The sequence below is a fragment of the Poecilia mexicana genome, unplaced genomic scaffold, assembly GCF_051168715.1.
Source record: "Poecilia mexicana isolate PSO_F unplaced genomic scaffold, ASM5116871v1 scaffold_23, whole genome shotgun sequence".
Classification (NCBI taxonomy): domain Eukaryota; kingdom Metazoa; phylum Chordata; class Actinopteri; order Cyprinodontiformes; family Poeciliidae; genus Poecilia; species Poecilia mexicana.
The window spans coordinates 9,641,888-9,664,062 of record NW_028263392.1 but is presented as its reverse complement, the minus strand read 5'-3'; the positions used below and the strand labels follow the sequence as shown (position 1 = coordinate 9,664,062).

Sequence of the window (22,175 nt, the reverse complement as noted above, 5' to 3'; positions counted from 1 at the left end):
CATAAGAAATGGACAGTTATACTACGGGAAATTCATTGGCACAGAATAGGGAATAAGATGGTAAAGAGGCAAAGTATCTGGAAGTCAAGTTTATAACTCAATCTGCCACCTGATTTCTGAAAGAGTCGTTCTTGACCGGATCCTCTGCCGCCAGGCTGATGCTGCTGAGCAGGATGAAGAACAGGATGAGATTGGTGAAGATGTTGTGGTTGACAATCTTGTGGCACAGAACCCTGAATCTGTTGGGGGAGGAAGGAGGGAAAACAAACTGAAGCAGACGAACGAGAACAGGAGGAGAAAGAGAAGAAAATGAACAAAAGGCAGAACAATGGCATCAAATTTACTTGTTGGTGTGGCTGAAGACGAAGAAGGCGCGGGCCTCGGGCATGGGAACGGCCTTCTCCTTTAGCTGAATGTCGGAGAGAGGCCGCGGCCTCGGGCCCACCGGCATCTCCGGCTCGTCCTCATCCTCATCTCCTAATGAGAGGATCGGACGAGAGAGAGAAAAGGAAACAGAAAAAGAGATGAACAGAAACTAAGGTGAAACATTGGAGAGAGATGGCAATTTTATTCCTGTTGGGAAAGAAAGCTTTTTTTTCTTTTTTTTTTACCAAAATGTCAGAAAAAGCACAATTGTTTGACAGCTTGGTTTGCGCCATTGTTCTAGAAATAGAACGAGTTGTATTGCTGCTAAATGTCAGGGATATTTTTCTTACTGTGCACTCTACCTATGTAATCATTCACAGGATATGGGTTCTTCTCTTCATTTTCATCTCCACAGCAGTCATCCATGTTGATCTGTGAAATACAGATTTATTCATCAGCTAATTTTGCTTACTAAACTTTGTCGCTTCAGTCTTTTATTTTTTTTTATGTCAGTAAGTACCTTGGTTGCAGTGTTGGCTTCTCCATCAGAAGTGATGGACTTCAGCTCAATCTTCTCACTCTTCTTTTCCTCTATCGGTGGCTTCTTGTTATCCTGACGCTTCTCTGGACTGCCAAGCCTGATAAAGAAAGAATATCTTACCTTCTTTGAATGTTATTTACTCCCTGCTAAATCATAGATTTGCATTTGTTTACTGCATAACAAAGAAGTGATGACAGGATAGTGGTGCACTGAGTTCCGGCATCCAGCAGTTCATGCCTTGCTAAGATTTGCCACATTTCTCAGGCTTAGCCTCTTTTGGGGTTTGCAAATCATTAAACATGTCTCATTTCTTGCTCTTTCTGCTTTCAGTTGCTGCATCTCTTGGTTTCTCGGTTTTTTCCATCTCACCTGGCCAGTTTTTTCCTCTCCTTCGCCTCCTCCTCTTCTTTCTGAGCCGATGTCAGACTCTCAGCATCTGCTAGATTGTCAACAGCGATGGCCAAGAAGACATTCAGTAGGATGTCTGTTCAGAGGGGTAATGTAAGAAATAAGTACCAAATAGATGAGACGGTGCAGCAGGCAAGACCGGTCACAAATCATTCCAGTACATAGCTTGTAAAAATGCCGGGATGTACACATTTCTTTTTGCACAAATGTATTCTGGGCAGAAAAGCAGCTTCTCCATTCACTTCAGTTCCACTGTGCGTACATGCGATAGCATGGCTCTCATATTCTGCAGGCAGAAAAGGATACAGTTTCCGCAGATGAAGAGGATGATAAAGTAGATGCAGACCAGCATGCCAGGAAAAGACGGGCCTCCGTACGCCATGATGCCATCATACATAACGGAGTTCCAGTCTTCTCCTGTTAGAATCTGTGGAACAAATAATGCAGACCGGTTTTACACGAAGAACGCATAAACCAGCAAGAGGACGAGCATATGAGACAAAATGGACACTGAAATGACCCTGAAAAAATAATAATAAAGAATAAAAAAGCAGTATTGTTACCTGGAACACAGTGAGCAGAGACTGGGGGAAGTTGTCAAAGGTGCTCCGTCTGGTGTCGTCAAAGTTGAATTTCCCCCCGAAGAGCTGCATGCCCAGCAGCGAGAAGATGATAATGAAGAGGAAGAGCAGGAGCAGCAGGGAGGCAATGGAACGAACTGAGTTGAGTAGGGAGGCCACGAGGTTGGAGAGAGAGTTCCAGTATCTACGGAAAAGAAAGCGCAGACCCAGATGACGTTTGCCTGGAAAATGTTGGGCTGAACTTGTGTAGTCAGTGCCGTGAAAGTCGTAATGACCTTGTTATTTTAAATATTCTCAACAGGCGCACGCAACGCAACACTGAGATGCCAAGAGGAGACATGATCTTTGTTTCAACTAGAATGGTCTCTAGTATTCCTCCGCACACGACGAAGCTGTCGAACCTGTTGAAGAGCGACACGAAGTATGCCTGCGGGGCGCAAAGAGAAGGGAAGACGGTTAGAATCGGGTCATAAACAAAAACATTTTCACTTTTTGTCACATTACAACAAACATCAATGTACTTTATTAGGATTACACGTGGTATACCAGAGATCTGCAGCTTGCAGCTCTTCAGGGTAAAGTTATTATTATTGAGTAAAATTGACTATGAACTGAGCAGTGGATTTAAATACCGAGGCACGTCACAATAACAAATTTTGCTTGGCAGTTAATTGTCCCAGAAATTATTATGATAAATGATGAATTGTGATGTTGAGGCCGCTGTTTACTGATGGTATAAACGGCTTAACAATGCAAAGACGCACTCTCAAAGAGCAATAAACTAATTTCTAAAGAACATTTAGCGCTGACATTTTAAATATCCAAAGTAAACACACAAACCAAAAACAAATAAAATGGATTATGAAGTTTCTGTAAACAAACTTGCCCTTCAAAATATATTAATCATTGGGCTCAGACATTGAGCACAGGATATATTGTCAAACTTTGTTGGAAAAAAAAAAAAAAAAACTGACTTACTGGGTGTCAAATATTTGCAGCATTTTTTTTTTTTAATGCTGGCTTCTCAATGAGATCAATGTTGCGATTAAGCAAGCTATTTTGTGCTGGCCTTTTTGTGTTATGTTTTTTCGATTAATCACTGTAGTAATTGTGGACTGTCAGTAAGACAAAGCCACCTGTTGACTGATTTTTTTCTTTTTTTTTTTTTTCTTTTTTACACGGTAGAAAACATGCCTTGCATGATTTAGGTGTAGATACATGTTTGTTGTATTGTCGTGTTTAATTGATACTATTTTACCAAAGGTTAAGTGATTTACCACAGATTGCTCCCATAGTGCAACTGTCACGTTTGGCTTTTTAGACCAACATTTCCTTTGCTTTCTCCTCGCTAAGCTAACCATGAGCCTTGGCGATAACTGATGCAAGAGTTCACTCCTCCTCATGGGCTCGACACACGGGAGCCGATGTCGCTCCCTCTGCGTTCGTTACATAAGGAATTTGCGTGGTGAGCGACAATCACCTGGCTTCTGGTGAAATTCATGCACATGAAATTTTGAGCTTGTACCAGTAGACATGCACTTGCAGTCTAGTGACAAGACAAAACGAAAGTTGAAAACTGTTCAACTTTTGTTGCTGTCATTTCCCATGTGTTGGGAATCACCCTGAGTGGCGGAAAACTGACACTTTTCACTGGCCTTTTGTCACTTCCTGTATGATGAGCCCTTTACTCTGAGGAAACTAGAAAGGAAGGAGGCAGCTAAAACTTCTCATCATCCAGTCTCTTTGCTGGAGAGATGCACGATGAAAATAAACTCTCATGTGACTTGACTAACTAACCCTTCATCACTTTCCTTTTACTTCACACCTAATAGCATAAAAATGGCATTGTGCACAATTGTGCACCCCTTTGTGATGCACTAATTCCATAATATTTTGATAAAATACACTGAAGTCAGTGGTTTCAAAGCATTGCCACCACTTACCTGTAGACCAAGACTGTACATCTTTAGGAGCATCTCACCAGTGAAGAGCGCTAGTAATACTTTATTTGCTATATCTGCAGACGGGAACAAAATTAGAAGATGAAAAGAAGCTGAAAGAATAATTTTGCGCTAAATATTTCCATTCCTATGATTTGTATATTTACGTGTGATGTATACATTGCGCGCGACGTACCTTGTACGTCTGTTAGCCACTGCGGCTGCTTGTGATGTTCAGAGGCGATGGTCAGGGTGTTGAGAAAAACCAGGAAGATGACCAGCCAGTAGAAAACCTGGGACTTGACTGCTGCTCGACACTTTCGCCTGCACAACCTGTTCCACCTGCGAGAGTAGCGACTGAGAAAGGCAGATTGAGAGGTGAGGAAAGTTTTGGAGAGGGTAGAAACAGAGGAAACATGTCGGATGGTATAGGTCAGAGGGCGAGTGAAGGAAAAAAAATGAGAGAAACAGAGAAAATGAAAAAAAAAAACATGGAACCAGATGGATGGTAATACGGTGCCAATGAGGAAATAAGGAACAATCCGCAGTGAATAAAGAGAGAAAGGCAGTCAGTGGGGGAAGAAGAGGAAGAAGAAGAAGGAAAAGTTAATTGGTCAGTGCACAGAATCGGGTTGACATCAGCTCCATATCCTGTGGCTGTCTGTTGTCTTAAAGCAGAGATGTGGAACAGTGTTAGTCATCAAAGGTGTTTCATACTAGCAGCAAACTTTGAAGAGCTTTTGTAGCAGAGACGGAGAGACCATTTAAAGAAAAGAGGGAAAAGACACTTGGAGACAGACATTAAAATGAAATGTATTTTACCTACAAATGAGAACTGTACTTTTGACTAAAGAAAAGAGCCGAAATGATGCAGTTAATTGTTCCTGGGTTGTCGTGTGGACTCATTCCTCTTCACTTTCTTTTGCTGTCCACCGTAGAAAATGTCCTTCATTGTTTCTGATAATTGCCGGCTTCACGCCTCGCAAACAATCTACTCTACTCCGCGCACAATGGGTCGCACAAGGGTCATTTTACATCTCCTCCCATGTAGGGACAATTTTCCACAGTAATTTCATAATTGTCCCGTTCTGAGTAAGTGACATGAAAACATGTGAAGGCAATATGAGGGGGATTTACTTGTTCTCATAGCGGCAGTAGTAAAGTATAAATGAAACTTTGTGTCTCTAAACTGCATTGATTTAATATTCATCTCCTCATAAATAGTCTCTGGAATGACATCTACTTGTATAGATGCTTAAACATCATAAATCCCCTCAAAAGGAAAACACTTTTTTATGAAAACACTGAATCCTGCTTTGGTCTACACACACAGGTTATTAGGCACATCTTCCTTGTGGCAGTTTGGACCCTATTCCCTGTTAGAAAATGCTCTAATTCTTTGTGCTATAGGTCCTGTCTGGATTGATAATGGTGTTGGAAAATATCCATTTTGGTCCTTATTGTCTTAATAGCACATTGCAATTTCATCCCTGAGGTCTTCTATTGGATTGGACCTTACCATGGAGGTCACTGGGAAGCTCCAATAGCTTCCAACTCAGTGTAGCGAAAGAAACCAGTTTCAAATTATTTCAGATTTGTGCATTATCTTGCTGGAAGCATCGACTAATTCTGTGGTCATAAAGGCTGTGGCATTTATACAATTCTCAGTTGTACTAAGTGACCCAAGAAAATATCTCCCAAACCATTAGAGCAGCCTGGGAAGTTGATACAAGACAGGATGGATGGAAGTGCTACTTTTGTATTTTGCATCCTTGTTTTAAATTTGTCTAAACACTGGGAAAGCATGGTCATGATATTGTGAGAATCACTTATATCATGCCTGCTATAAACATTAGAACTGTGCAAATGATTAAGTATTCATAACATTTAGTTTGGCATTTAGGCTTCATGAGAGAACAACATTTTTAACGGCGTAAATAACATTTTTGTATCACCGGGATGAATGCAGTACCACACGATGTATCATAAAGGTATCAGATCCGTGATTGGTTGCTGTTTTTCATAGAAGTAAGAATATAGAAGTATTCATGATCAGCTAAATGTATAAACACGGGCTTTTCAGGATTTCATCTCTTTCCGTTTGCTTTCAGTTATGGCCCACACAAGACACAACTCAACACAACACGAGCATAAACACACCCTGACTCTGTAATGGAGCTAAAACATTTAATGCCACCTGTTATGACTATTTTCTTCACTAATGGAGAGCATCAATTTAAAACCTTTGTGTTGGATATGTCGATGTACCTAACACAATGTAAGAAATTAAAATGATGGAAAACTCTCACCTTTGAATGGTGCTACATCGAGGTATTAGGGACTTAGCTTTTTATCTTGTAAAATGATGTGACTCTTTTTGTTCACAGTCTAAAATTAAATCAGACTAAACTTTTACTTTTTTTTTTACTTCAGTTAGGATTGTTAACATTATTTCTATTTGCTAAATGAGTGAGAGAATATCTGAGGTATAGTTTATTACTATTTTAGGGCTTTGTCAGCTTCTCATAAATCCAGCTGATTTAAAACAGGAAACTTTTGGTCTGATTTAATGTCAGACACTAAGAAAAATAAAGAGTAAATACTTGACATCAACTTCAGATTAAATATCATGGAATTGGTACAGAATATTCTGTAAATGAAATACCTTTAATTTATTACTTGTCATGTTATAATTAGTGAGCGCAGAGGGAGTTTCTGTTAGTTTGATCATGTTAGTTTGAGATTTTCCTGCTTTCCTTTCGTTTTGTTTTCCTCTAAAGCAAGCCCAAAGACACTAACACACATCCACAGCCAATAAATAAGTACGTCTTCATTAGAGGACTACGGTAAATATGTACTAACCTGAACTTGGATTTGGAGATCCTAATTCTGGAACACAGAAAACAAAATGGATTATACAAAAACACGTAGCACACAGACAGACAAAAAACACGAGACGGAGGTGATTTGAAAAGGGTAAAGGGGAATATGGCTTCCCCTGTTTTTGTAAAAAGATTTGCAGCATATACGTTTCTTGATCAACCTGCATTTGTTTTGCATATTTCACAGGTAAGAATTTTAGGCAAAACAACAAAAGATGCTGCAGATGATCAAAGAAAATATTTTCCAAATGGTGCAATTCTCACCAGTTTCAAGTAGCCATATTAGAGCCCAAGAAAATGAATTTTATTGTGAGCAAATCACTCTCTTGAACATATACATATATATATATATATATATATACACAGTACACAAACACAGTGGCATCCAGTCAAAAGAAAACAGTTTGATTTTCCTCTAGTCAATCCTGGTGTAAAAAAAAAGCCAATATTCATTAATGCAAGGAAAGTCTGTTGATTGTTCACCACTGTAACAGGAAAAAGGTACAACAGGGAGAACTGAGGACAAGATATCATGGAGGACATTTTGACAGAAGAGAAGAGAGGAGAAGGAAAAAAAACAATGTCCATTGCAAGTACCATAGTTCATAAAATGATTGATTCAGATTGATTTGATAACTGCCGAATCAATCTGAAATCTATTTTTTGGGGGGTTTTTCTTGAAATGTTTGTATTTGCGCTCTGGTTTGGTTGACAAAAATCAGATGAACCGATGGAGCAGCTGACTCACTGGCTGACTGAACAGCTGACGGAAACAATGAAGCGTCTTATTGACGGCCTGAAAGAACGAACAGAATGACTGACTGGCTGGATATGGGACCTGACAGTGCATACTTCCCTTCATGCGTCCGTCTCGGTGAAGAGACCAACAGGTGCTGAAGTAGCTCGTACCCCAAGGGTCTGTCTGCTGGCAATGTGAAGAACTGACAAACACTGAAAGTCCCATTTTAAAAACAAAAAAAACAAAAGTGTGGAGTGGGGGGAAAGCCTTCAGGAAACGCTCTATATCCGGGATGAAAACGCCTTGATGTAAAGTTTTGGTCAACGGAAGGTCTATATTCTTTTCCAAGTGTTGCAAATAAAAAAAAAAGAAAGAAATATATATATAAAAAAATTAAGATAGTGCATACTTTTGTGATTTTGTAAATCAGAAGAAGTTGTTGCAGTCTGATACGATTTCCTCCATGTGGCTCTGAGCGGCTAGCTCTCCTGAAGCAGTCATTAAAAAAACACAACTATCTGTGCAAGCTGAAAATTCATAAATCTGTCATAACATTCCTGCGATCGAACTCATAAAACCAAGTTGATGACTTAATACGACGTCTATTGAGTCTGCAATCTAAAATGACCCAGCTTTTCTTCCCCCATTCTTTTTAGCCATTACAAAAACAAACCAAAAAAAAAATCACTTTTAAATTTGTAGCCAATATATCTACAGAGGTGAGGTTTTAAATGTGAAACAGGAAAGATGAATTGTTGATAAATGGGGTAGACCAAGTGGTCAGACAGATGAATGAATGGATAGGTGAACATCAGAACAAATGGATTGAAAGACAGACTGACAGATGGATGGATAGATAAATCTATTGGTCGATAGGCAGGATAAATGACTTGATCAATAGGAAAACTGATGAAGGACGAAGAGCTGGATAAATAGAGAAATGGATGGACAGACAGGTGAATGGGTGTGTTTTCTAAATAAACTTCTACGGATGAGCTGAAATCATATTATATTTTTATATGCTCTTCATATTTTAGTTTTTATGTTCAGGTTAATTCATTTTGACAGTATACGAATAAACACAAACAACACGACGAGTACATGACAACAGACAACGTACAGATAAATGACCCTCATCCAAACATGCTCTCTAACTTTGGTCCGCAAATTTGTTTTGTGTCGTATAGTTTTACTCTGGAATCGCCTGCAGCCCGTTCCATTAACGAGCAGTTTTGGATTTGCTTTTGCATGCTAAAGTAGAGGCTTTGCTGGAGGTCACGGCTCCTGTGAGGCCCTGCGTCAAAGGAAGAAGGCATCTCATTTGTTCTGAATAATGTAAAATCACAAGAAAAGCATCCGGGGGATAGCAAGGAGTGAGTGAGTCAGCCGTCTGTGAACTCCCACAGGGGAGGAGGAAAGCGTTTCAACGGCCAAACTCAGGTGGGGCAAAGACGGATCAGAAACACAGAGAGAGAAATGATGTCGCATAGTCATACTTGCATAAGAAAACTCATGTAAAGATATGTTTTAATATTTAAATTTTGGCAGTGTTGTTTTAGAAATGTCAATAAAGTCAAAGGTCGTGTTCATAGACTTTGAAAAAGAAAAAGAAAACAAAAAGAAAACGGCCCCTGTGGGAACAGAATGTGCGGTTATTCCACTCTTCAGATAAATCACCTTCACCCTAATTAAAGTTTTATCTGTGTGGAGTGTATTGACGACCTTCTGGTCCTTTTACCCCAAGAGCCTTTGGTGCATGAATGCCTGCATGACACAATGAGTTATAAGGCTAAGGCTGGCTCAGTTGGATCAATGAAGGACAGAGGCAAGCCAAGCCACTTGACCATGTCTGACACAGCAGAGCTGGTGGGAAAAGACAAAAATCCTGGCAAGGCGAGGAAGTCCTCCATGGGAATGATGGTCGGGGATTGAGAGAGCTGAAGAAGAGGTGTGTGTTGTGTGTGTGTGTGTGTGTGTTTTTGTTTGTGTAAGAGGGTGAGGTACTCACGCCAGTCTGGTGCAGCAGGTCTCCCCCTCCACGTCTCCCCCGGGAGCGTTATCTGTGTTGACTGATTCATTTTCACTGGCTGGCATGCTCACTGAGAGAAATGGATAAAGACAAAAGGGAAGAAAAAAAAAGAAAATATGAGGATGAGTCAGAAACAAACAAAGAAAAAAGGTCTGTGGCAGCATAAGTGTGCAGGGGGTTTAACGTTTACCTGGAAATAAAACGTACGTTTCAAATGCACGTTTGCAGTAGCTTCCAAAACGTTTATTTAAAATTTTTTTTTGCCTTTTTGAGCCACCAACTTTTCTGTATTTCATAGAAAATTTCCACAATAGACCAAACCATAGTGAATTACGGTGAAGAGGAAGAAAAAGGACACATAGTTTTTAAGATGATAATAATAAAGTGTGGAATGCATAAATTTATTCCCCATTACTCGGATTCTCCTACATAAAATTTGGCGCCTTCAGAAGTCACGGACGCATTCCCTTTGGGTCAGTACCTTGCAGAACCACCTTTTGCTACAATTACAGCTGCGAGTTTTAAATAAACCAGTTTTGCATATCTGGAGATGGAAATTTTCGGCCACTTTAGTTTTTTGCTCGGTCAGTTTGGACTGAGAGCCTTTGAGAGCATAAATTTTCAAGTCTTATGACAGACTCTCATAACAGATTTAAGTCTGGACTTTGTACTATTAGAGTCGTCCAGCTGGTCCGATCGGTAAACAATGGCCCTAGATACAAGTGTTTTATTAAGCTCTTATATGATTTTTTTTTTCAGGACTGCCCTGCATTCATGTCTTAAACATAAAAGAGAGAAACTTTGCAGTTTCTTTGTAGTCTAAGGAAAGAGCTTCCCTATGACATCAGATATCAGATCTCTGTTCATCCTCACCTTTGAGTCTAAATTAAAATGTCTTTTGGTAATAAGAGAACAACATATATTATTTTCTGTTTTAAATAAAACAGCGTGCAAATGATGACATGCAAGGATAGAGGGATGAGTTAATATTGAGACGATGGGGAAAGACATTGAAAAATGAAACATATTCATGGGTAATAATAGAAAAATCCATTAAAAAAAAAAGTACAAAATGAATGGACGACCGATAATAGTGAAGTGGGACGGGGAGACAATAATGTAAGCACTTAAAGACGTTTTAGATGACAGGAGATTGAGCGAGAAAGAAAAGGAAGAATGTGGAGACGGCTGGTTGGGAGACTGATTTGAAATGATCCATGGCTTTTTATTGCTTCTGTCAGTTCAGGCTTGCTTGGAGGGGGGGGATGAGCCGCATTCCTTTATTGTCACTTCAAAACTTATTGCTACACCTGTAGGTATCAGAATCAGACACTGCACATGGAGTTTGCCTGCACTCGTCACTGGCAAGTGCGTTTCTGTAATTTTGTGCTTTTTTTTTTTTTTTTTAAGTTTATTTGAGCATTTCTTTTTCTTGCGTGATTATTAATCAATATGATTTAAAAGCGAGAATTTTGATGCGCAAGTTTCGACGGCGGTGAAGCTTTCAGCTGCTAATTTGTTGGGAAACCTAAACCCGTCGTTTCAATCATATCAAAACGTCATTGTGCGTCGACAAACAAATCGGTGGTAAAGATTTTCACTTTTGTAAAAACCTGGTCTCTGTGAGCGTTAAAGCCTTCGCCGTTAACATGATGTAAGTTTCCACACTTCGACATGTCCCTCCTGTAGCTCCTCTACTTGGTTAAACGCACTTGTGAGCAGCAAGTTTCTCCTGAGGCTACAAAGCCTTTCAAATACTATTCAAAAGCAGCCCGGTGCCTTCCTTCCCCTCAATGGAGCTATGAACTAGTTTAATACCTATTGTTAGAGTAAACCCCAAAGACCTGGTACAAAGAGACAAGAAACGAGGAAAATGAAGACAGAGGACAGCAGGGTAAAAAATGACTGAAGAGACAGAAAAGGACATGATGGAAACAGGGCTCACATGTTTTTTTTTTGTTTTTTTTTGAGTGCGTAAATGGGATTAGATTCTGCTTTAGCCTGTTAATGCAAAAACTTTCAAGTTATCATGTAAGTACACAGACTTATTTGTTTTTGGAGACCCTGGGGAAATTATATCCTAACTTCACAGACTGACATTCAGTCAGTGAAGTCTTGTCTTTCTTATCTAAGCAAAGTAAGTAAGACAAAATAACAAATATTTCTCACTAAACAGGGACCTAAGCTAATTGTTTTGCTATTTTAAGTGGGGCTGTGTGGAGTAATTATGAAAAGATTCAGTAGAATGCTATCAAGTCATTCTATTAAAAATATTTTATTCCTGGATAATTGTGGCTAAAGGTGGTTTGATTGCATAAGCATGCCAAACATTTCAGATTTGTAAAAATTCCATGCTTCACTTTTCTTCCACTTCAAAAATATACACCACTTTGTGTTGGTCTATCACTTAAAATCCCAATGAAATGCATTGACTTTTCTGACTGTGAAGTGACAATATATGGAAAACCTAAGGGATTATAGATTATTTTGCAAGGCACTGCGTGTAAAACTTGGAGTAGAAGTTGGAGAACTTTTTTTTTCTGCATAAAATTTCATATTTTAGTTTATGAGAGCCTGGAATAATGCAGGGGCTTTTAAAGAAAGGAATCTGAAACGACAAGAAGAGGATTATGTCATCACTTCAGCAAAGATGGTTTTGCATATACTAATTTATGCTTTGCATTGGCCTTGTATGATAACATTCACCTCTTATGTTTTCAGACAATCAAGCAAATTGTTTCCTTTCAGATCAAATTTTTAATGTCAAAACTGTAAAGTTGTTTCTTCTCTTTGTCTCCATTTACATTGCAATTAACTTTTTCTTTTTTTAAGAAAAAGTGAAATTTTATGTGCACCAAAGTGTCGCAAAAGCCAATATAGAAAAGCAACAGGAGTCGCAATTTTGGGTAGAATTTCATAAAATGAGAGCGTTAGAATATTATAATGCTTGAAATAATTGTTAAATGAGCAGCAATCATTTGGATGTAGGTGTGCAAAAGGCACAAGCAAGACATTGAGAACAAACAAATGTACAGTGTCGAGAGGTTTTTACTACACACTAAGGGTTTGAAGCTCTAAAGGGGGGCAAAAGATATTCTTAAGTGGCAGGAGAGTCTTTACAGAAGTAAGGAAGGTAGAAATGAAAACAAAGGAAGATTTTAGGTGTAGAAAAAGTGCTCGGGGTTGCAGTCCGCTTGCAGTTCTAGGATCTGTAAGATCTTCAACTAATGTCGGTCCATGCAGACAAACGCACACGCCTTACGAAGGAAAGCCGCGTTTTTCTTCACGGCTCCACGTAGAGAGAGAAAATGTCGACCTTTACCTGGGGACAGATAGCACGGCTCAACAGGACAAATACACACACACACACACACACACACACACACTTGCATATAAAGTAGAGAGAGCTTCACATCAACTTTTCACCTCCAGACAGCATGACAGCAGAAACCAAGTTGCAAAAAAACATTTATTTAAACAATTACACCGACACCTCATTTCTTCATTTAAACCATAGTTTTACGTTGAAAAGAATTAATATGACTGCAGCACTGTCTGTTCCGCCTTTGTTGAACAATTTCATTTTTTGATCTTTATTTTATTTACCCAAACTTCTGCAGTTTTGCGCAGAGAGAAACACAATAAAGGTCAGAAAGTAATTTGATCTGGATTTCTATAGATGAAATCCAAGAAACTGACTTTAAACTTTTACTGAGAGCTACACAAGATTGTTTTTTTTTTGTTTGTTTTTGGAATGCTTCTGAGAAATATTGCATTTTTCTTTTTAATCATTTTCTCTATTGGATTCTTTTCATTGTGTAACATTTGCACGCTGGGTTCATCGTCTTCTAAATCATAACATAAGACGTAATAATTTAAAATCTCTTGTACAGTAAAATGTAAAATCTTGCAAACACTGTAAGGAACTAGACAAGAAACAGAACATGCAAAGTGATGCAATAAAAGACAGCATTCATATTTTAAACAGTGGCTGCAGAATCGCTGTAGCTCATTCAATTGAGGGCGATGAGGATAAATGAAACTCAGATTCTTTATCATTTTAATCATTTGTACTTCTACATCCACATACACACACACACAGAGCTTTTTAATGAAGCATTTTTTATGCTTTCAAAGAGTAATTTTACACTTGCAGTCATCTTAAATTTCTGACTATTCCCACCGGAGACAACTCCAGTACATCCTTCACTGCTCTTAGAGAATATCGGACACCTTCTCCTTCAAAGTCAATGGAAAATGGTTATTTGTTGCAGATATTTCCTCAAAGTAGAGCCGGTGTTACATTTAACATGACACCAGCTTCAATAAAAAACTGTATCCAACAAGTTTTAGGAGTAGAATCCAAATGCATCCAGCGAATAATAAAGGAACAGTGTGTTACCAATAACTGGTACTTGTGATTGAGGTGGGAATGAAGGTATTTCTAAGTGAGCAGTCTCATGGTAAATGCCTTAACTCATCTACAAAAAGCAGCTGAAAGACTCAACGTTAACTTTATGACGTTCAAACCAAAGCACTAAGTTTAAGAAGCAAGAAAAATCGTAAACAAGCCAAATTTGAATGTCCTGGTTTGAAGACTGTAGAGGCATCTATTATGCAGTTGAAGCCAAATGTTTACATACACTCTAAAAAGAAACATAACCCTATTTTCTTACTGTTTGATATCAAACCGCACTCATTATTTTCTGCTTAGGTTAAGGATTAACAAAATATTCAGCAGTGAGTGAAACAAACAAGCTTTCTGGTCTTCATGCAACAAGACGGCAAAGGCGGAGAGCATGCAAGTCGCATAGAAAGGCCCAGCATTACGCAACGTGCTTCTCAGATGACTTGGGACACATGCTGAACTGCTGAGATGACACAATAAGATACAGTAATTGCATTAGTTCTAATTAGTTGTGCATTTCCCCCTTTTAGAATCGTTAAGTATCTTCAAAAGACGGCTGCAGAAGTAAGCCAAAGCTTGAAGTCAGAAAAATGATAAGACCTGTGATAATCAGTGCTGCAGTGATTACAAAAAAGGAAAAAAAAAAAGAAAAACTGGAGATCATTAGCACAAAACTGAGTACCCTGGTTATTTCCAATTAGCTGAATCCAATTATAAGCCCCTGGGATGTTTTAGAGAAAATGGTGGATCAACACAAAGCCTTCAGCAAAGAGAACAAGAGAGGAATTTCTGCTTCTGACAAATGCACTCATCAGGATATGGTTTTTGGCAATTGAACTGTTTGCAGTTCTGCTTGGGAACAGTCTGCTGTTCGTCTTCGACCAACACAGTTACTGTCAGGTGAGGACATTTTGAATGAGTTTTTTTTAAACCGCGTTCATCCACACGCTGCACATCTGATTACACCTGAAACCCTTCGAATGCTTCCTCACTAATACTATAACAAACACGCTGACAATGGCAACTGACTCGTGCAAGTGTATCTGTAATAAACACAAACGCGCATTCATGCTAGGAAAGCCCTCTGCAATGTGCACAAGCTACACATTTGTTGATCTGTGTGCACGGACGGGATGGTGCAGTGCTTTGCATTAAGACCTTTGCAATGTTACAACCACATCAACATCAATGCAATAGAACATTTTTGTCATATGTATGTATTCTGTATAGTGCTTTGCCTACATGCAAAACACTATTTGGCTAAAAAAACATAATCTCCACATCACCTTATATATGTCATACCCACCATCAAAGACTTTGTGGAAACAGGATTTTTACAATGCACTGTTGATAGTCAACGGTATATGTCTTGTCATTTTGTCTGTCAATTTTTGTCATAAAGTCTCCTATCATCTTTTGGAAAAGTGTTCCTCTGACAAACTGTCCCAGGGCAGCAGAAAGAGTCCAATTCATCAACCAGGAGGAGCGTCCGTCCATCCGTCCATCCATCCATCGTAGTGATGGAGGCAAAGTAACTGAAATATTAAGTGACTTGATTTTTCTCCTTCACAAACAGAAATATGATGGATCCTTTTGAAGTACAAGTTTAGACGATAAAAATTTCGTCATCTCATCGACACTTGACGGCTTGTCCGATTAAATTAACAATTCACAGTGTTGCACTGTCAATATTGACATCAACAACATTAGAAATTTGTCTTTTAAAACAAACAGACGTGGTGATTTTTATGCGACATTTACGAAATTTGGCAGCAGACTGATTATTTGTGACAAATGCCTCAACCTGAGGTGATTCGGTTTTGCCTGACTGATGGGCACGGACCGACAAAATGGTAACACACAGAGCTTTATTTCCTTGCAGACTGGATCATTCCGTCTTAGACCATGTTAATTCACTGGGACTCTCAGAGAGCAAATATCATCATTAGATTAATCAATTCGCTTTTCCACCCATAATGTCATCAGTGTTTTGTTTTTCTTCTTCTTCTTTTTCCTTTTGAAGACTGAATTACCAGCTCGACAAAGAAGATGTGTGCAGACAATCCATGCTGTCTCTGTGTAATTAGTTTTCATTCATTTCAAGTGCATGCAAGCTGTGATTCAAGCCTCTAAAAAAAAAAAAAGACCCTTTCTCCTTTTCTCGCTGTCACTCTCACTAGCTGAATTTAAGCTTTTGATGTCAGACTTCCAGGTTAGGAGGCTCTATTTCTCTGCCTCTTGAAGCAAGGATTAGTCCTAGAGAAACGTGTGGCTGCCTCTCTCTCCAATCGAGTGGTAGATTGAAACCGGGTGCTGATTTGCGGAGTACGTTTCTATCAAAACACAAGTGCTCATCTTTTTTGAGGTGTACCCAGTTAGAACGTACACATGAATGATTAGGTGCAGGATTGTGTTTGAGAGAGAGAGAGAGAGATAGAGAGAGAGAGCATGCAACCACTGGCTATAAGCTGCAGCATGACGCATCCCAGTGATATCTAAACAGGTTTAAAACCACAGGCGGACTTTCAAGCAAACAGTGTTTATGTTTGTCACACACTCAACACTCAGGAAGTCAGTTGATTTTTCTAAACTTTGCCAAAAATACCTCTCCGGTGGAACTAGCTCTGTCAAGAACCTTTACAAATCCACACTTGCACGCAACCTTTCTCCCAACTTTGTACTGCACTTAAACGCAACATTCACGAAATTACACCAAGCACCCAGATGAAGGTGAAATGTTGGCCCCGTTCGTTGGTTGAAATGAATTATGGTACTGCAGTACTCACGGTTTCTGGGTTTGTCATCGTCCAAGCCCTCCTCTTCGTTCTCTGGGTCGATGTCTTCGGCCTGAGTGATCCAGTCTAAATAGCCCTGTGGTTGGACAAACGAATGCAGAGACGGGGAGAACAAGTCAGCGGGCGCAACAGTGGATCGGGCAATGTGCGTGAAGAGAAAGCACTGACGAGTTAGACGGTGCTTTGCAGAAGTATTTAGTGTCGTTGAACTCATTTCCATTTTCCAATGCAATTTACGATAAAGTGCAAATAAATATTTTCATTTTTTGTTTTGCATTTGCATACCAGAATTTTCAGTTGTTTTTTTTTTTTTCATTTTTAATTTTCCCTCCTTCCCAGCAATGTTCTGCTTTATGTTGATCATGAAAGACACTGAAGACATTTGATGGACACAGGTACTTTTACAAGATTTACAAACAGTTTGAATTTCTCTTCCTTTCAATTCGGCAGTCTTTTCCATAAAAGTGACCTTGTAAGTGTTCATTCTCATACTGTGACGCCAAATAATGTTTTTATTTTATTTTTTGAGAGAGGGAAAGGACACTGGAGTGTTTAAATCAATAAGTACAACAAATTTCTGCACTTTAGCTCATATGTGACTTAGATAAACACTTAGTGCTCAAACACAGCAGCCCACCTTAAGGTCCTCCTCCAGTTGCTGTTTTTCTCGTAGTTTCTGGAAGTCACCACGTGCCTTGGCCTTTTCTCTTTCCTTGGAAAACTCTCTGGGAGGGGGGAGGCAGGGTAACGGGACGGGGTTATAGGTTCAGGAGGGAAGAGAGAGGAGCAAAGAAACGAAAGACAAGAAGAAGAATCTGAAAATCCAGGCTGAAGGTTTTTGGCAAATGTGAGATTACTGTGTTAACTAGTATGATGCAGCTTGCAGCATAGGGGAGGGTGTGGGACAACCTGCTGAGGGAAAGGCAATGAGTGAAGGAGAAAAGGGGTTAGTGTGCAAACGAAAATGGAAAACCTGAGCTTTTAGGCTCCCAATAGAGTCAGCTTTGAAGCGAAACCTTAAAGCGAAGAGGAACTTGGCTTTGGATATTTAAAAAAAAAAACAACTTCAGTGTTCCACCTCTGCTGTGATTCATCTGTACCTCCTTAGCCTTTAGATCTACTTTTACAAGCTTTGCTTTGAATTATTTCTTTGATCACTATTAGGTTTCCATCAAATCAAAGAATTTAGTTCAGGTCCAAACAGCTCAAGGCGGTTTGCTTTCCATGATACAGAGCTTACAGATTTATGTTATTTTTTTGCTTTTATGTCACATCCAATTTATCGGATAATCAAATAACTTTTATATTAGAGAAACAAAGCTTGCTTTAATGTAAAATATATGTTTCAAATAAGTAGCTAACTGAAAATCATCACAAAAAAACAAACAATACATAATATGTAATTCTTTACTGTTCTCGTGAAATTGCAACTACAAAAATTTGCTTTGGTTGGGTTTAATCATGTAAAGAAAATCCAATGTAACAGCAAGTCCGTCAATGATTTGTGTTTATTTTCTGTCCTGTACAAACAGTTTTGATTGATGCACTTAGCAGGAGGCGCATCGATAAGCCAAGCACACTGGATGTAAACCGTGACAGCAACTAATGACTAATCAACAGTAAACCGCTGTCAAACACACACAACAAACAACCAGTATTTATATATATATATATATATATATATAACTATAAAATAAACAAATGTCAAATATCTTCTTCAAATTAGGTTTAAAGTTTAAACATGTCTTTCAATTATTTGGTTTATTTTGCAACACAGGATGTGGGAAAACTTGAAGCCTACAGATTTCCACCATCGGCCAAATTAATCAGTCATAGCAGTAATTAAAAATAGAATTAGATATGTTTTTATTAATGGATGATTTGAGAACATATCCAAGTGTATTCCATTCTCTCTGCATCGCCTTTAGATTCCTTGTTCTCTCTCTTCCTCTTTTGTGAATTCACATCAGCTCGTTCTGCTGTTTCATGTCGCATTATACCCCGAGTTCCACTCAATGCGTTTCTGTCTCCAAATTGCACTGTAGCTGCTCTTGTTCCTGCTTAGCAATTAGTTATAATGCCAACCTGAGACGCCAATGAGAAACCAGTTGGTAAAAGGTCAGGCTGTGTAGTGTGCTGACAGCATCATTACTCAGAGGTTTAGACAAAGTCAGGACGCCCAAACCAACCCCGAGCTGTTTGGACCAGACAGACGTCTAATACTTTCTCCATAGGAGCGTCAAGTCGGATGTCATAATAAACAAAAGATAGATGGTTCTGAAAGTAATAAAGCACACATTTATAGGGTTTCATACACTCAAAAAGGATTAGATTTGTCGAAGCGCTTACTCTAGTCGTGCCAAAGTTAGGCAGTGCGGCTCACGTAATTACATGTTTCACAAAGTCCTACCAGCAATCTACAAATATGTTGGTTTTTTTTTATTTTATTTTATTTTTTACCACTGGGTCCCTTCCTTTATTCTATACGAGGAGGAGCGTTTTCTGTGCCAGTGGCAGCAGTGCTGAGTGCAGACCTTTTCATGATAGTAGTTCTATTTCCCAGAAACGGCAGCGAGAGACGATACCCAAAAGGTCTCTGTGGTCTTGAGGCAGAATCACAAGTGATTCTACTACAGTCAGCTAAAGTCTATCAGCAGTTTACATTGTTCTCTTGGGAAAGGTCCTGAGCCGCAGTTGTAAAGAGCTGTGATGACAAAGCTACACTGGCTTGTAAAATCATCCTCACCCCTTGTGTCCTTTCAGAGTTTTTCACTTTTACAAGCACAAACCTCTATAATAAATTGTGGAGATCTGAAGAGATATTCAACACAAGATAGTGTGTTTGGTTACTTACTGAATAAGTAACTTAAAACAAATAGTTGAAATTGATTTAATGTGTTTGATAATAGAGTAAAGGGGGTGAAATTATGTGATGATTTATTTAGTCTACTACATAAAATGTGAACAAAATATGAAGACGTTTGTGCGTATAATGGGACAAAAAAACTAAACAAAACTTACTTTTGAAAGGCTCACATGCATTTCCCCACATTCATGTTGTGTTTATTGCAAATGTCAACACAAATAATAAGTGAGCCACTAGTCCAAAAACTAAACTCCCCGTCTTCCCCAGAAACACAGCAGCGACGGAGGGAGAAGTTGGTTTTTAAATCATCTCTTGTCCGCCCTTACCCGCTCAACACCCCCAAAACCAAGTTTAGCACAAAGAAGGAGCCGATGATGATTAAGGTCACAAAATAGACCCAGGGCCACCTGTAATCTACTGCGTCATTCACCTAGGAGATGGAGCATGGAAGAGGAAATGGTCCAGGGACAAGAAGGACAAAAAAAAAAGAAAAAAGATGACGGGATTAAGAAGGACAGACATTCATGGGAATAAAAAGGGAAGAAGAAGAAGGGAGCAAGGGAAGGAGTTAAAAAATAAAAATTATAACAGATGGAGTGGTTTTGATTTTGCGGGATTCAGAGTGAGAACATAAATAACCAACATGGATGTTAAAAAAAATAAGTGTTTGTGTTTAGTTAAAAGCTTGCATGAAGCACAACCTTTGTTTGAGTTTGCAATATATAAAATCCGCTGTCTGTCTGAAAGCGTCTTATAAACACTGTTTTTCTCAGGTTTATTCCCTGTTGAGGAAAAACATCTTTATTTAGTTAGACACATGAACAGACTGTGCAGCAAGACTCCCAAGGATTGGATGTATTTATAGCCCTCATGACAAAAACGTTAATTCTCCAAGACTCCAAGGTTGCAAAATAATTCAATTCAGGAATAATAATAAAAAAAACAAAGACTATCTTTAATCAAATTAGTTTCAGTTGCATAGTTGATTAGATTAAAAGTTTAATATTTAAATAAAATCTTTACGTAACCCGCTGATGTAATTTTATTATAATTGCTGGGAATTATTACTTGTGGGAGATTTGGAAAATCTTAAAATAAATGACTGAATTCTGTTCCAGTTTAGTGTGTCATAATTAATTCCCATGATTTCTATCTTTAATGTCACATTTCCTCCATACTCCACTCTGGCCCCAGAAGAATTTACCCCTCCCATCCCTCCCCACCCCCCACCCGTCCCGTGTTTTCCCTGCAGTGCAAGACTTTTTAGCGTTCCACCTCAATGAGCGACCTGAGGGGTGAATTATTTATACCCCCGTGTGTCCTCACAGACCAGGAGGTGGTCTAAAACAGTGCGACTTGGCAAAGAGGAGTAAAAAAGCACCAAGGTGGAGCTGCATTTAGAGATGAAAAAATGCAAACATGCAGAAACTTTGTAACCCTTCATACTATCAGATGTGCACAACACGGTGAGATTGATTTCACTAAGAAAGCAAAACACTGGAGGTCACTTATCAACGAAGAACAACAAAGCTGGTGTTTAGTCAAACTGAAAGAACAAAGCTAACCTTGGGGGGGGCGTTTGTGTGTCCATGTGTACGTCACATACAGGTTGTGACAGGAAGTGGCCCCAGTGCAACCATCTGACACGAACATGATGGATTGGGACCCATCTTTTTTATTTCTGCATGGCACATGTGTTATTCTGCCAAGCGTGTGACTAAAGGCTAAGCAATTATTTATTGGACTGGTCATCTACCTTTTTATTTATGGTTAAACTAGTCCGAAGAGATTATTGTTGAAAGCTCAAATTGTGATTTTTTTTTTTTTTTTTTTTGCTTTTGATGAGAGGAAAAATAAAAATGTATGCTAAAATGAAGCCTGTAGAAACGAAAAATAAAAAGTTGTGAGAAACTATACAGGACAGAATAGTTTTCTATGGAGGCATGTCAGCTTTTCATCAGAGCTTGACTTTGGTGACTTTGTTCCTTTACCTCAAACTACTTTTGCAGAGTTTTTTTGGGGGGATTGACAAAAGTCTCTCTCCCACATATTCAAAACATCGCTTCCAATTTGCTAATGGGTGAACTGACCCAGAACAAGCCTCAGCAGATGCCAGGAAAGCTGAACGTTTTAGAAAAGAAGTCATTTGTGTAATTTTCAACGCAGCCTTTTATTTGTGATGCATTTTACAGAGTTTTTGAACCTCATTCAGACATGAGTCAATGCTGCGTCTATTTTTAGTTGTGATTCAGACAAAAAATATAATCCAAGCAAAAAAAAACTTTTCCAAAAGGTCCGTAGGCATAATCATGCAAAAATGCGAATAAGCCTTAACCGAAACTGAAAGATGACTTCGTCTCGTTTAGTTTAAATGGATTTCGTCCTGTTTTCACTTGCCATGTTCATATATTTCACAGAGTCTTGATGCATAGTCGGTTTTCCACATCTGAAGCTCAGCTCACACAATACACATACGTATACACATGACAACAGTATAAGCTCTTACCCGCTCAACACACCCAGAACGAGGTTGAGAACGAAAAATGAGCCAAAGATGACAAGAGAGACAAAATAGACCCATGGCAGCTCATAGCCCATAGCATCCTGCATCTGAAGGAGG

General features: G+C 38.9%; 1 protein-coding gene across 1 annotated transcript in view; it reads right to left on the bottom strand.

Annotated features, from left to right (window-relative positions):
* Window positions 1-22,175, bottom strand: part of cacna1c (calcium voltage-gated channel subunit alpha1 C) — a 77,889-nt gene that overhangs the window by 44,375 nt on the left and 11,339 nt on the right. Inside the window, 15 exon segments of the mRNA XM_088003532.1 lie at window positions 110-239; window positions 345-477; window positions 729-798; window positions 887-1,004; window positions 1,277-1,391; window positions 1,622-1,742; window positions 1,879-2,080; window positions 2,172-2,500; window positions 3,436-3,442; window positions 3,951-4,193; window positions 6,699-6,725; window positions 9,466-9,556; window positions 16,681-16,765; window positions 17,327-17,414; window positions 19,882-19,985. Of these exon segments, the coding sequence (XP_087859658.1) occupies window positions 110-239; window positions 345-477; window positions 729-798; window positions 887-1,004; window positions 1,277-1,391; window positions 1,622-1,742; window positions 1,879-2,080; window positions 2,172-2,500; window positions 3,436-3,442; window positions 3,951-4,193; window positions 6,699-6,725; window positions 9,466-9,556; window positions 16,681-16,765; window positions 17,327-17,414; window positions 19,882-19,985 (1,863 nt within the window).